Raw genomic sequence first — 15,810 nt, 5'->3', positions numbered from 1 at the left:
TATGAAGTCATATTTAAAGGCACTGTCTCATTTGTAAACAATCTAAATAAATAACTACAATGATATTTGCAAGTGTGTATCTATATTGGATTTTGCATTATATAATTATTTTAATGGAAAGTCTTTTTAGTCATAGTATTCAAAGCAACTTCAAGGGCTGGGGAAGGGGATAACCTTTAAGCCCAGGTAAGCTCTGTTTATTAAACTATCAAATGTTCACTGGTACTTTCAGAAATAGCCAGAGTTCTACAAAATATGTGTTAAGTCTAAATAGATATAATTCTACTTAAAACTGTCCCTCATGTGGGTTTCTGTCACACCTGACTTACATTTATTACCTACCGAACTTAAGAACCAGAACTAAGCTATAGGCCTGGTTCGATGGAGTGTCACTTTTCTTGACTTAAAAGTTAGCTTAAAACAAGAAGGGCCGGGCGAGGTGGCTCACGCCTGTAATCTCAGCACTTTGGGAGGCTGAGGCAGGCAGATCATTTGAGGCCAGGAGCTCTAGACTAGCCTGGGCAACATGGCTCTATTAAAAGTACAAAAATTAGCCAGGCGTGGTGGCATACACCTGTGCTCCCATCTCAGTAGGCTGAGGTGGGAAGATTGCTTGAGTGCAGGAGGCAGAGGTTGCATTCAGCCAAGATCACACCACTGCATTCCAGCCTGGGTGACAAAGTGAGACCCTATCTCAAAAAAAGAAAAATGAAGAAGGGCTGCACATGGTGGCTAATCCCAGCACTTTGGGAGGCTGACGTGGGAGGACTGCTTGAGCCCAGGAGTTCAAGACCAGCCTGGACGATACAGGGAGATCCTGTGTCTACATCAAATTTTAAAAATTAACTGGGCATGGTGGATGGCGGTTTATGCCTGTGGTCCCAGCTACTTGAGAGGCTGAGGTGGGAGGATTATGCTGTGATCATGTCTCAAAACAAAAAGACTTCTGAAAATTTGTATTTTCTTTTGTTTTGATTGTTTTTGAGATGGAGTCTCATTCTGTTGTCTGGGCTGGAGTGCAGTGGCACAATCTTGGCTCCCAAGCTCAAGTAATTCTCCTGCTTCAGCCTCCCCGAGTGGCTGGGATTGCAGGCGTGTGCCACCACGCCCGGCTAATTTTTGTATTTTTAGTAGAGAGAGGATTTCACCATGCTGCCCAGGCTGGTCTTGAACTCCTGACCTCAGGCGATCTGCTTGCCTTTCGTGCCTGGCTGAAATTTTTATTAAGTAAAATATAAGTTCTCTTGCTCATTGTCATAGTCAAAGAACTACCATGTTAAAAAAAAAAAGGCAGAATTTATGAACATGATGACTATGGTTTAATAAAATTGAACTCAACATTTATTTATTAACTATAGGCCAATACTGGGTTATAATATCAAATAAATTCATAATTATTGACCAAGGTCAATATACTAACAAAAATGGTGTTTTTTTCATTCTTTTTCATTGGTACAATTTGATTGTTCAGAAAGTTTACTAGTAGTTTCTATTAACCTTTTACTGTACTAAGTGTGGCCACATAGGTGCAACCTCTTGTTTGAAGTTTAGTGGTAAAGGCCAGAGTTTGACTAATTTTTGTTTAGGAAGGACATACATACAGTCCTTGAAACTTTTGTCTAGTTCTAGAATCTTGAGGAGATGCTGTCATTGCTTTTATAAACAGGAAAAAGATGGATATCTTTTGGCAAATTCTTTGGGTCCAGCAATACTGATATGAGTCCTTGGAACTGTAGGACTGACTATCCCATGAGTCTGCACATTAGATTTCCAAAGGTAAGTTCAGATGTCTAACATGCTGCTTGTTGAACTGTTTAACAAAAGGAATGATCAAATATCAGGCAGAATCACCTTAAAAACTAAAAATTCATACATATCTGTAGCAGTTAGAGCATTCAAAAATGTTTTCTTCTAATGAGAATCCTTTTTATGCTCAAAGAGCTGATCATTTCTAGGGTAAAAAATCTTATAAATAAATGCAATAGGAACAGTTATAATATACATAGTAGCCTTAACAATAATTGGTATGGTTTGAATCTGTGTCCCCACCAAATCTCATGTCAAATTGTAATCCCCAGTGTTGGTGGTGGGGCTTGGTGGGAGGTGATTCGTCGGGGGAGGGGGGCGAAGTTCCCATGAATGGGTTAGCACCATCCCCTCGGTGCTGTTCTTCTGATAGTGAGTTCTCGTGAAATCTGGTTGTTTAAAAGTGTGTGGCACCTCCCTCCCTCCTTTTCTTCATCCTGCTCTGGCCATATAAAACGTCCCTCTTCTCCTTCATCTTCTGCCATGATTATACATTTTCCGAGGCTTCCCCAGAAGCAAATGCCACTATTCTATCTGTACAGCCTACAGAACCATGAGCCAGTTAAGCCTCTTTTCTTTAAAAATTACCCAGTTACAGGTATTTCTTTATAGCATTGTGGGAATGGACTGATAGGTGATTAAAGACACTTTTCACCAAGTGTGTGAGTGTGTGTGTGCGCGTGCACGCGCTAAAAAACGTTTTCTCACGCATGTTTGTGTGGCTTTGTTTTATTGTTTATGGGAACACTTTTGCAGATCACTTACTTACAAGTATTTGAAACTGTTTTGTCTTTTTTTTTTTGAGACGGAGTTTGAGTTTCGCTCTTGATGCCCAGGCTAGAGTGCAATGGTGTGATCTTGGCTCACTACAACATCTGCTTCCCAGGTTCAAGCAATTCTCCTGCCTCAGTCTTCCAAGTAGCTGGGATTGTAGGCATGTGCCACCATGCCCAGCTAATTTTGTATTTTTAGTAGAGTCGGGGTTTCACCACGTTGGTCAGGCTGGTCTCGAATGCCTGACCTCAGGTGATCTGCCTACCTCAGCCTCCCAAAGAGCTGTGATTATAGGCGTGAGCCACGTCGCCCAACCTGTTTGTCTTCTTCAAAACACTAACTGTGGAGTCCTAATTAGGGAAAGGGAGTCAGGCTGCTAGGAACAGGGAGAAGCAGATAAATTATGAGTCTGCCTTTCTTCATGGTCCAGGACATGCAGCCGTACTGCACCCAACTTATCACCAGACACCTTCAAGTTAGCTCACTGCAACCTTGGCATTCTCAGTAGTACATAAAACCCTCTTCAGCACATAGCACCATCCTATAAAATCCCCAGCAAGCCTTTGTCTCTTTGCAGACAAGCCCCATCTCTGCCTGTTCCAGCCTTGCAGTGCATCTTCATACCTTCTCTAATCTACCTTTCTCTACCTACAATCATCTTGGTAAATTTCTTCTTACCCCCACACCATCAGCCCCAGATAGTCGCTGCTCACCCATGACACTAACCACCAAAAGTGGCACTTCAGGAACAAGTCTACACCTCTATATTTTATTTTTGAAACAGGGTCTCACTCTGTCACCCAGGCTGGAGTACAGTAGTGCGATCATGGTTCACTGCAGCGTTGGCCTCCTGGGCTCAGGTGATCCTCCCACCACAGCCTCCAGAGTAGCTGGGGCTACAGGCTTGTGCTACCATGTCCAGCTAACTTTTTTTTTTTTTTTGGTATTTTTAGTAGAGACGGGGTTTCACTATGTTGGCCAGCTGGCCTCGAACTCCTGGCCTCAAGTAATCTTCAGCCTCCCAAAGTGCTGGGATTACAGGCACAAGCCACCGTGCCCAGCCTATACCTCTGTATTTTAAAGTCTGCCATATGGTACTACTTGTGTCTTTTTTTTTTTTTTTTTTTTTCCTGAGAGTCCCACTCTGTCACCCAGGCTGGAGTGCAGTGGTGCTCTCTCGGCTCACTGCAACCTCTGCCTCACAGGTTCAAGCAATTCTTACGCCTTCGCCTCCCAAGTAGCTGGATTTACAGGCTTGTGCTACCATGCCCAGCTAATTTTTTCTGGTATTTTTAGTAGAGACAGGGTTTCACTATGTTGGCCAGGCTGATCTTGAACTCCTGGCCTCAAATAATCTGCCCGCCTTGGCCTTCCAAAGTGCTGGGATTTACAGGCGTGAGCCACCGCACCTGGCCTACTTGTGTCTTAAGTTTTGATGGTAACTGTGATATTTTTTAAAAACTCACAACTTGAAAGTCATACTTGAAAGGGTAAGAAAGTCTGAATTAGAGGCAGCTGACTTTGTTTTGAGAGGCGATTTTAGCTTTAATGGGAAAACACTGGAAACTAAACACACTTTTGACCAATTTATATAACCTTGCTACCTATAAATTTATATGAGAAAATGATTCAGGATAACTTTTTTTTTTACAAGTAAGGCTTTTGTGGGCCATTTGAAGCTGATTTTAAATGTCAGATTATTTAATCACATCTGAATTCAAATTCTAAACTGTCTAAATTGTTTCTAATATGTAAGATCATTTCTTTATAACCATAATACTTGTCCTCCCCTCCTTTTTGTTTCCTTCCTGCTTTTTAGTTTTTAACACGTAATGAGAAGAGGAGGTAATGTTACCAAAGAGCACAGTCTATTTCTTTGGACTTAATTTGCATGACAAGTTTTTGCTCACTGTAATTAGAATTTAGTTAAATAGATGTCATTTTCCTTAATGTTATCTATGTTTAGCTCATGGGAAAAAAAAGGTTCTTGAGAACTGGCCACATGTGAAAATATTCAAGTTGAGTATCCCTAATCTGAAATCCAAAGTGTTCCAAAATCCAAAACCTTTTGGGTGTCAACATGATGCACAAAGAAAATGCTTAGTGGAGTTTTTTGGAATTTGGACTTTTGGATTAGGGATGGTGAACTGGTAAGTATGATGCAAATATTCTGAAATCTAAACAAATACAAAATCCTGAACACTTCTGGTCCCAAGTATATTCAGATAAGGGACACTGTGTGAGAACAAGACAGCAGGTGGTTAAAGGAATTTCCACACTTAGGTTGCTTTCAAGAGAGACAAAAGTATTAACAGGATCTTAATCTGCCTCAGATTTACTGGGGAGCAAATGCATTCATATTTGAGGATTTCTAAAATGGTAGAGGCTGAGGTGGATCACGAGGTCAGGAGATCGAGACCATCCTGGCTAACAAGGTGAAACCCTGTCTCTACTAAAAAAATACAAAAAAACTAGCCAGGCGAGGTGGCGGGCGTCTGTAGTCCCAGCTACTCGGGAAGCTGAGGCAGGAGAATGGCGTAAACCTGGGAGGCGGAACTTGCAGTGAGCTGAGAACCGGCCACTGCACTCCAGCCTGGGCAACAGAGCAAGACTCCGTCTCAAAAAAAACAAAAAAAAAATGTTTTTAGTTAGCACCAAAAAAGACCAGGAAAGAGTATGTGATTAATACATTTAGTAAATACAAGATGACTTTTCCTTGTACTGACATTTATTTTTAAATGGTATTGGATAAATAACATAAAATAAGTAGTTATTGTAAATAAAATCTGAAAGGAGCAGAGGAAGCATGATGTTTCTGAATCCTTTTATTTTTCAAAGGACTTTTAAAATTTCAAACTACAAAACGGATTTCATACATTCTGCCATAAATAAAAACAAACAATAAGGCAGGACTCTACATAAGCAAACCAAGAACAATTGTTTTCAGAAAATGTGATAAAATGCTTTACAATCATAAGCCATCCAGTTTTTAAAATAAAACTGTTGAAAAACTCACAAATCTTCAAGCGGCACATACAAGACACCCTTGAAGAGGGAACAAAATGTGGTTCTGCCATTTTGTATTGTTCTCACATTTTTGAAAACCTAATTTTGCTTAGAGCATAGGTCTGTTCCATATTCTAAAATTCACACAGGTTGGTTTTTTCTCAAGAACCATATGATAGAGGCACCAATGACAATACAACTTTGTTTCCAAGAACCTTGTAACAAAGCGTTGTCTCTTTTAAACATACGACTTGAGGCAAAAGGAATCCTGGACAGGAGTTTTCTGCAGAGGCGTTTAAGCCCTACCGAATCCGCTTCTGCTGCCGTGCTCTGTAAATGTCATGAACAGGGGGGACAACGGCTCCCTTTTCTTCATCTTCATCTGAATCCTCGTTGGGCCTTTTGACGGCCTTGGTGAGTACTGCATTACTTTCCACAGGGCCGTTGCCTTCTACAGCTAGCTCTGGGGCCCCACCAGTAATGATCCTCACAGCTTCCTCAACAGCTGTTAAAACAACAAAACGTAAAAACATATTCCACTATGAAAGGGTATGTATGTTCAACTGTGGACACTTTATAGTTCACTTCATAGCCTACTAATTTAGCAAAACATGGGATAGTACTACTGATACTAAATAATGAAAGAAAAAGACAAAAGCTGCTGTTAAAACTAATAATTTTCATAAGCCAAAGTATATGTTCACATGAATAGAAAAGATAAACTTTTATGACATTTTACTTAGTGGAATTCAGTATGAATAAGCCTCTCTCTGCCAAAGAGGGTTTGGGTAACTCCTGGGTTTCACTGTACTTCAAATTGGCTGGCTGGTTTCAAAAACTTCAGTGGCAGAGAATAATAATCTCTACTACTTATGAGACAACAATGTGGAATGACACTCTGAAACGGATTTTCTGTTACTTACTATTTGGTATCTTGCATCTTCGGAAAATTTCCATCAGTTCATCCACTTGTACGAAAGGACCCTATTTTGACATGAATAAATTTTAATCCCAGTAATCTGACAAGTTAAAATAGCAGTAACTTTATACACAATTACTGTAACCCACAGAGCCAGTATCTACCATGAAAATAAGTGAACAAACCTGGAAACAGATAGGAGGAGGGAGAAGTTTCATTAAAACAACAGCTGCAGGAGGGACTGGGAACACTCCACCAGGTACAGGGTGTAAGCCTGGAGCTGTGAGAAAAAGAAAAGTATGAATCAAGTGGGATGGAAGAATTTCTACACAGAGCTAAAATCAAGTGACTTGCACCTAAAGATCTTCCATGTCTATGCTGCTTTGTTCTGGACACTGAAAATACTTTTAGGGCTTTACCAAACCAAAGTGGGTGAGACAGAGCAGTCTCAATGCCATGGCCACTGCGAGGCAGAGAAGTAGACAAGTGACTTTGTATAAGACAATTGGGGACTGAACTAAAGTCAGTTTTTGTCAAAGACTGTTTCTGAGTTACACAAGTCATTTGTTTAGCAATCCTTTTTCAAGTCAATTATTCAACAGCATATTTAATCAGAAGGGCTTTGTTCAAAAAGAATCTAGAGAGGCTACTAACCATTAGTAAGTAAAGAAACCAAATTGTATCAGTGAAGAAAGTTTCCAGCTGTTCAGGTAAAAAGCTGTTTAGCCTTTTTTTTTTTTTTTTTTTTTTTTGATACAGAGTTTCGCTCTTGTTACCCAGGCTGGAGTGCAATAGCAAGATCTGGGCTCACTGCAACCTCCGCCTCCTGGGTTCAAGTGATTCTCCTGCCTCAGCCTCCCAAGTAGCTGGGATTACATGCGTATGCCACCATGCCCAGAAAATTTTTGTATTTTTAGTAAAGACAGGGTTTCACCATGTTGGTCAGGCTGGTCTTGAACTCCTGACCTCAGGTGATCCACCTGACTTGGCCTCCCAAAGTGCTGGGATTACAGGCGTAAACCACTGCACCTGGGCATAGCAGCATTTCTGAAAACCAAGTATTACTGCCAAAATGGGTTCCTGGAATCTGGATCATTGAAGTTTTGTTTTTAGGACATTCTTAGTTAATCTGTTTCAAAGATTAAAGCTAAATCACTTGTCATAGTGACCCCAAGTCTAATAATTAACCCACAATTGAGAGGCCATGTCACTTTACCCCCACACTTTGGATTTAAATCAACAAACAAACCGAGGTCTCAGTACTGGATCTAAAGTCATGGCTTACGTGCTAAATGTCGTGGCTGAAATGGAATCATCTGCTGAGTGTCTGGTTTAGGGTATTCTGGTTTTCTATCCACTTCATCTTTCAGAACAGGCACTATAGAAGGAGCTACAACTGGGTCTGGAATTATAGCTGCTAGCTTAGCACGGGAGACATCCTGAAAATGCAGAACAGAAGAATCCTAAACCTGAAAAAGGGACTACTAGAGAATAATCGTGCAATTCATAACCTTGAGGATACAGTGTGAATATCTGGGTTAAAACCACAGGAAGAAAATGGAGACGGATAAGCAAGGACTCTAATGATGGTAAAGATTGTTACTCAACAAGGAAAGCCATTTGGTTCTAAGACTCAGTGTATTATAACTTTACCCCAACACAAGTTAAAAGTCATTAAACTCAGTGTTGCCAGGTAGGACATTTGTAGGACAGATACAAGTTTTTTTGGGTAGTCATAAGACTGGGAACTAAGTAGAGGTCAGGATAATTTGGAGGAAAATTCAAGATTTTAGATCTTCTGACACCTCCCTTCCCTTAGAATTGAACATCAGTTTCATTAAACGAAGCTGGATTAAGTGACGTCCTGTTTTGTGAAGGCATCACACGGGTTAAGATTTTGCTATTGCAATGAAAAGTTATTTCCAATGTGCTATTTATTACAGGGGACAAGGAATATTTATTGAGCAGACACTATTCATCAGGCAATTTTAGCCATTTATTCTCTCTTTGATGAGGCAAATAGTAACATCTCCATTTTATAGAAGGGACTGAAGCTCACAAAGGTTTTGATATTTCCCAGGTCACACAGCTAGTAAGTAGAGAGAGGAGGATTGGGAGGGCAGGCCTCTCTGACCTCAGATCCATCCACAGTCTTCCTTTCAGTACACTAGCATTGCCCTGCCAGGGCTGAGACAAGATATGCCAAAGGGAGCAATACAGTCACCTATGAACAGAGGCCCTATCTCAGAGGAGCTCCCCTGCTCCAGGCAACCCAGTGTCACTCTGTCTGTCTAGAAACAACCCCTTTTTGCCACCAACGAGGGATATAAAAGCATTCCACTTTGTCAAAATTTGTTGAAATGCAGTTGGTGACATCTGGTATTAATTATATAAGCAAATCTAAATGGTAGGCACATTGGGTATCACTTTAAAAAAATCTTTCTCACACAGATACATATACACCATACCACTCACTATAACACACAGAAGCACATTAATCCTTCCCCAAAAAACAAGAGTAGAAACAAATGTAAGATGGAAAACATCATATTCAGGAAGTAGTTCTACTCCTGAATACTTGCTATTTTCTTTTTTTTTTTTGAAACAGAGTCTCACTCTGTCACCCAGGCTGGAGTACAGTGGCACTATCTCAGCTCACTACAACCTCCCGGGTTCAAGCAATTCTCCTGCCTCAGCCTCCTGAGTAGCTAGGATTACAGATGCCCGCCACCAAGCCCAGCTAATTTTTGTATTTTAGTAGAGACGGGGTTTCACCATGTTGGCCAGGCTGGTCTCAAACTCCTGACCTCCGATGATCCAGCCACCTCGGCCTCCGAAAGTGCTGGGATTACAGGTGTGAGTCACCACATCTGGCCACTATAAGATCTTTCTTTTCTGTTTATTTGTATTTTTTAATTTTTTTTTTTTTTTTTTTTTAAAGACAAGATTCTGTCACCCAGTCAGGAGTGCAGTGGCTTGATCACGGCTCACTAAAGTAGCCTCAGCTTCCCTCTTGGGCTCACCTTGGCCTCCCGAATAGCTGGGACCATTGGCAGGTGCCACCACACCTGGCTAATTGTTGTATTTTTCCCTCTTTTTTTGGTAGAGATGGGATTTCATCATGTTTCCTAGGCTGGTCTTGAACTCCTGGGCTCAAGTGATCCGCCCGTCTCAGCCTCCCAAAGTGTTAGGATTATAGGCATGAGCCACCATGCCTGGCAGATCTTTATTTTAATTAACTGCCTTAATTTTCATTTTCATCTTGGAAAAGTTGAAATAGCCTTTTCTAGCAATGGCACAAAGTACAGTAAGTCCCTCACTTAACATTGTTAATAGGTTCTAGGAAACTGCAACTTTTAGAGAAATGATGGGCTAGGCCTGATGGCTGCCGCCTATAATCCCAGCACTTTGGGAGGCCAAGGCAAGTGGATCCCTTGAGCCTAGGAGTTAGAGGCCAGCCCGGGCAACATGGTGAAACCCCATCTCCATAAAAAAATACAAAAATTAGCCAGGTGTGGTGGCATTTGCCTGTAATCCCAACTACTTGGGAGGCTGAAACAGGAGATCACCTGAGCCCAGGGAAGTCAAGGCTGCAGTGAGCCATGATCTCACCATTGCACTCCAGCCTGGGCGACAGAGTGAGACCATCTCAAAGTAAAAATAAAAAGAGAGAGAGAGAAACGATGTATAGCAAAACCAATTTTTTTCTTATCAAGGTTATAACAAAACCATGTTAAACACAAAAACGTTATTTGAGGACCCACTGCATATCATTTAGCTTAAAGTCAAAGTTCTAAGAACCTATCAGTAATGTTAAATGAGGACTTACTGTAGTCTTAAAATATCTTTGACTTTTCATTGAGAAGCAGTTAAAACTAGAAGAAGAAACTAACTTATCCCTGAGCAGTAATCCTATGGTTCATACTAGGAATCTGCATCTGGCACAGAAATAGGGCTTCCATTAACAAAAATGTCTGAATATCAATTATGAGTAGTTTTTCCTCAAAATATTTTATCTGGATGAGACAGAGCAAGACCCAGGCTAAAAGAGGGCCGTGAGAAAAAGGAGAATGATGGTCAGGAACATCCTAATGGTGGTTGGCTTAAAAAGATCAACCAAGGACTTCTCTGTGAATTTCCATCTTAGTCTTTGTTCACATGTCACAGAAAGATTAAGAGATGATATAACGGTTTTCTTAGCACGGGATGTTTCTGGGGCTTTGTAAATATTAATCTCTCCCTGTGGCCCGAACAGGTTCAGGTGCCAGATTTGTTTTCTTATGACTCAGTAGTCTCTATGGAAGAGTTCCATTCATAGATGAGTTAATTACCCCAAAGGTCACTGAAGGAGCACTGTTTTAAGAATACAAATCCCTCAAGGAACTTTATGGATTTAATAAGCTGTAATATTTCTTCATTATATCTTACAAAATATGCAACAGGAACTATATTTGGTTTAAGATTGGTCAAAATATATGTATCAATTTGATAAGAACTATTAGAAAAAAAAGTAATACCTAAGGTAACATTCAGATTTTCTTTTGTTTCTCTTCCCTCCACACCTCCTCCATCTTGCCCACCAGATATAAGATATAAGGCACTGACAATTTCAGGGACAGAATGAAACTATTAAATCCCATTTCAATTCTCATTTTGTGCAGCTACTCTGACACTCAGCATTTCCTAAACCCCAGGAAAATCTCTGAACTTTTTTCTTGTTTCCTGCAAATCTATTCCAAAACTAGATTAATTCACATTTCAGAATTTAGAGTGCAGGTTATCAATGAACTCTTCTAAAACACTGGAAAAGTGAGGACATTCCACATCTTGATCCTAAGTACATACCTTATAACCAAGTGCTTTTAATTCACTTGCAGAGCAAGGATATAAATCCATGAACTTGTATCTATCTACTAGTAAAGCCGTTTCTTTCCCTTCATACTCTTCTTTGAATGCTGTAAACCGTCTTTTCTCCACCTTGAGTATACTAGCTAGATCACCAATATTACTTTCAAATGCTAGAAATCGGGCCCAGATTTCTCTGCAAGAAAAGAAATACAATTAATACTTTAATTATTCTGGGTTTCGGGCAGGGAGTTCATTTACAAAAACGCCTTAAGCTCTCTCTTTTCCCCGTAAGTTATAAAAAGTGACTTTTTATTATAAAGATTTTTAAACTATAGAAAAATAGAATAGTATAATGAATACCTACATACCACTACCTATATTGCTAATATTTTGCCATATTTGCTTCATCTTATTTTTGCTTAAATATTTTTTTTTTTTTTGAGATGGAGTCTTGCTCTTGTCCCCCAGGTAGGAGTACAGCAGCACGATCTCAGCTCACAACGTCTGCCTCCCGGGTTCAAGCAATTCTCGTTACTCAGCCTCCCAAGTAGCTGGGATTACAGGCGCCCGCGACCACGCCCGGCTGATATTCGTATTTTTAGTAGAGATGGGGTTTCCCCAGGTTGGCCAGGCTGGTCTCAAACACCCTACCTCAGGTGATCCACCCGCCTCGGCCTCCCAAAGTGCTGGGATTACAGGCGTGAGCCACCGCACCCAGCCTGCTTAAGTGTTTCAAAGTAAATTATAAACCTATCACTTCAGTATTTAAGCCCATTTTTGAGTTTTTACTTATTTAGTATATAGCTTCTTCTTTGTGGTCAACATGAGAGACTTACCTTAGAGAGGGTAAACGCTAGGCGGAGGAGTTGGAAAAGGAACCTAGACAGCTTTCTAATTTCTCCTGAATAATGTGGCTTCATTATTTTGTTTAAGTGGCAGGAATTATAATGTAGAATACATTCTTCATCTAATATATGAATAAAAATATACTCCAAAATCTAGTGTGATTACTCTATTGTTTCCCATTAATGTGGATCACTGGGGATGAACTGGTGCCTCATCATTGTTCTAACAGCTAAAATTAATGCTCTGAGACTGCTTAAATGTCACTATGCATCTTTGTACTACAGTAATATATTAAGTACCTCTTATATACCAGATGTGTGGCTATCACAAAAAATCCTATACTGGTAGACATTATTGTTAATAAGAAAATGAGGATTGGTATAGCTATGAAATTTGCCATCTAGTTGGCTGAGCTGGATATTGAACAAGACTCCAAAGCCCTACTATATTTCCACTGTACCAATCCACAGTGTTGTTCCTCTGTATGGTAAAACGAACAGAGACAAAACCATAAGTCAGAGACATAATATGTAAAACAAACTTTCAATATACAAGAAGAGTCTTCGCTTTTGAGTAAGGGAGGTGAAAATTTCAGAATGCCTAACATGTTAGTATCAATTTCTAGGGGGAGATATATGTGTGTGTGTGTGTGTGTGTGTGTGTGTGTATACATATATTGTATATCTATTATATATGTGTATATATACATACACACACATACATAAATATACATATATATACACATCTCTCTCTCTCTCTCTGGGTTTTTTTTTTTTTTCTTGAGACAGAGTCTCACTCTGTCACCCAGGCTGGAGTGCAGAGGTATGACCATAGCTCACTGGAGCCTCAACTTCCTGGGCTCAAGCAATCCTCCTGCTCCCACCTCCGCCTCCCAGTATCTGGGACTACAGGCATGCACCACCACACCCAGCTAATTTTTAAAGTTTTTTTGTATAGATGGCATCTCACTATGTTGCCCAGGCTGGTCTCAAACTCCTGGGCTCAAGTCATCTTTCCACCTTGGCCTCCCAAAATGCTGGGATTACAGGCATGAGCCACTAATTCTGGTTAGAGATACATAGTAAACAAGAAAGATGATAATAAATTGCTATGGCATCTCTTAAAAACAATTCTAATCACTGTGCAGAAATTTAAAAATAATCTTAAACAGGTATAAAAGTATAGCTGATAGGTAAAATAAGTCTTGAGAAGGAAAGGAAATTTCTCTTCAAACTCATACTCAAGCAAACATTCACCCCATAGACACAATTCAGGTAAGAAAGCTGTCTTTAGAAGCCGACCAACAACTTTTCACAATGGCTTACCCAGACTTCTCAGGAGGAAGGCTTCCAGATGTTAAAACTCGTTCAAACAAAACTCGGGTATTATTGTCCTCTAGGATATTGAAAAAGATTTTAAATGTTTTTTTTTTTAATTCACTTTTACGATGCAATAATATTTTCATATGCATTATCTCACTTCATCCTTACAAAAATCCTATGCAGAAACGTTAACTATTATCACACTTGGTTTTTATAGATGAGGAAACTTGAGCTTCAGAAGATTAAGAGATTTGATCTGGCTCTTGGTGATTGAGTAGCAGAGCAGTAACTGGAAGCCATGTTTTTTCCCCTTCTAGTTCAGCCCTCCTCTACTACACTGCAGTTCTAATGCAAAACCATTTATAACAGTGCTGTCTGAACCAGGTATCCCATTTGCCTTTTAAAAATAATGACAAGTACATATCTGCTGACATTAGTCAGACTACTGCACGTGGAAGGATGGCAAACTCAAACTTAGAAATAATTGAGTTTCTTATTTTGAGGCACCAGGACTATGCTATATTTAGCTACTTTAACTCTTGCAGAGGTACAATATCTAGGTTGGCAGGTAAATATGGAAATGTAAATGAATTAAGAATTGTTGACAGAGGTGTATTAAATTTTAAGAGTCTTAGGAGGTCCTCTGTAGCTGGAAGTGGGAAAATGACACTTCTTGCCTTCTTGCTAAACTCTAAGTTATCTTTTAAAACTTAAGAATCTAACAGTAACAACCATTGAATCTACTACTAACAACCACTGCATTGTACACCTAATGGATGGACTTACAGTATACAAATTATACTTCAATGAAGCTGTTCAAAAGAAAAATTAACCCAGCAGAGGAGTTGTTTTTTATTGCCTCAGGGTAGTTATTCAGTTTATTACATGTCCATATGCAAAATAAAACCAAGAAATTAAATATATTAAACCAAAGAAAATGGCACTATTTTTGTGGCTTCTATCTTCAATTTAACATATTATACTTTAAAAAATGTTAAACAAATCTACATTTTATCTTTTTCTGTTTTATCCCAAGCTTTGCTCTAGACACACCTTTTGCCATTCCACAGAACTTTCACACTGCCTGCCTACATGTTGTGCTCTCTGCCCGGAATAATGCATTTATCTTTCTTTAGCTGGGTAACTACCACTCATGTCTCAAAATCCAACTCATGTGCCCTTGACTATGACACCCTCTAGAACACTGCTGTCTATCAGCAATATAATGCAAGCCACATGTGGAATTTAATAAAAATGGGTAAAAATAGGTGAAATTAATATATTTAATCAACCTAATATATCCAAATCTTATCATTTCCACATGTAATCAATATGAAAAATTGTTAAGATAGTTCACTTTTTTTTTTTTTTTGGTCCTAAGTCTTTGAATTCTGCTATGTAGTTACACATTTACACCACAAGTCGTTTTGGCCTAGCCACATTTCTTTTTTCTTTTTTGAGATGGAGTCTCGCTCTGTCACCCAGGCTGGAGTGCAGTGGCGCAATATTGGCTCACTGCAACATCTGTCTTCCAGGTTCAAGCGATTCTTCTGCCTTAGCCTCCTGAGTAGCTGGGACTACAGGTGCACGCCACCATGCCCAGCTAGTTTTTATATTTTTCAGTACAGACGGGGTTTCACCATATTGGTCAGGCTGGTCTGGAACTCCTCACCTTGTGATCTGCCCGCCTCGGCCTCCCAAAGTGCTGGGATTACAGGCGTGAGCCACCGCACCCAGCCTAGGCTAGTCACATTTCAAGTTCTCAATATCTAATAGTGTAGTGACTACCATAATTGTGCGGCATAGCTCTATAACTTAAATTATACTGTCTTCTCTGTGCTTCCACAGTACTTCATTCAGGAATCTATTACAGTATTTAGCACATTTTTAATGATCACCACCCTCATCATAAAGAATAACCACAACATTCTATATATAAGTGAAACACATGCAAAAACTCATTTACCCTCTCAACGATCCTATGAAAGGTATTCTTATTATAACCATTGTACAGGTGAGAAAACTGAAATTTAAGATTATACACCTAACCTCAGAACTATGCTACAATGAACCATCAAATGATGATGCAATGATATTTACACATTGGATTCCCCCACAAAAATGTTCTGGTGAATCCTATTCATCTTTGTATTCCCAGACCCTAGTAACCAGAAGGTAACGAATAAATATTTCATGGATGGATAGATGAATGAAAGAATCATCTAAGATACTGATTTTGGAAGACAATAATGCTAACACCAGATATCCTCATTTTAAAAAAATAAAAAT

General features: G+C 39.6%; 1 protein-coding gene across 1 annotated transcript in view; it reads right to left on the bottom strand.

Annotated features, from left to right (window-relative positions):
* Nucleotides 1-5,387: 5,387 nt before the first annotated feature.
* CSTF3 (cleavage stimulation factor subunit 3) overlaps nucleotides 5,388-15,810 on the bottom strand; it is a 77,682-nt gene continuing 67,259 nt past the window's right edge. Inside the window, exons 16-21 of the mRNA XM_037999536.2 lie at nucleotides 13,525-13,594; nucleotides 11,351-11,546; nucleotides 7,791-7,944; nucleotides 6,691-6,785; nucleotides 6,510-6,570; nucleotides 5,388-6,091 (exon numbers count right to left, since the gene is read on the bottom strand). Of these exons, the coding sequence (XP_037855464.1) occupies nucleotides 5,889-6,091; nucleotides 6,510-6,570; nucleotides 6,691-6,785; nucleotides 7,791-7,944; nucleotides 11,351-11,546; nucleotides 13,525-13,594 (779 nt within the window). The 3' untranslated portion in view covers nucleotides 5,388-5,888. The remainder of the gene's footprint in view (nucleotides 6,092-6,509; nucleotides 6,571-6,690; nucleotides 6,786-7,790; nucleotides 7,945-11,350; nucleotides 11,547-13,524; nucleotides 13,595-15,810) is intronic.

Source organism: Chlorocebus sabaeus, chromosome 1, assembly GCF_047675955.1.
Source record: "Chlorocebus sabaeus isolate Y175 chromosome 1, mChlSab1.0.hap1, whole genome shotgun sequence".
Classification (NCBI taxonomy): Eukaryota; Metazoa; Chordata; class Mammalia; order Primates; family Cercopithecidae; genus Chlorocebus; species Chlorocebus sabaeus.
The sequence above is the reverse complement of the archived record's forward strand: the minus strand, read 5'-3'. Positions and strand labels throughout refer to the sequence as shown.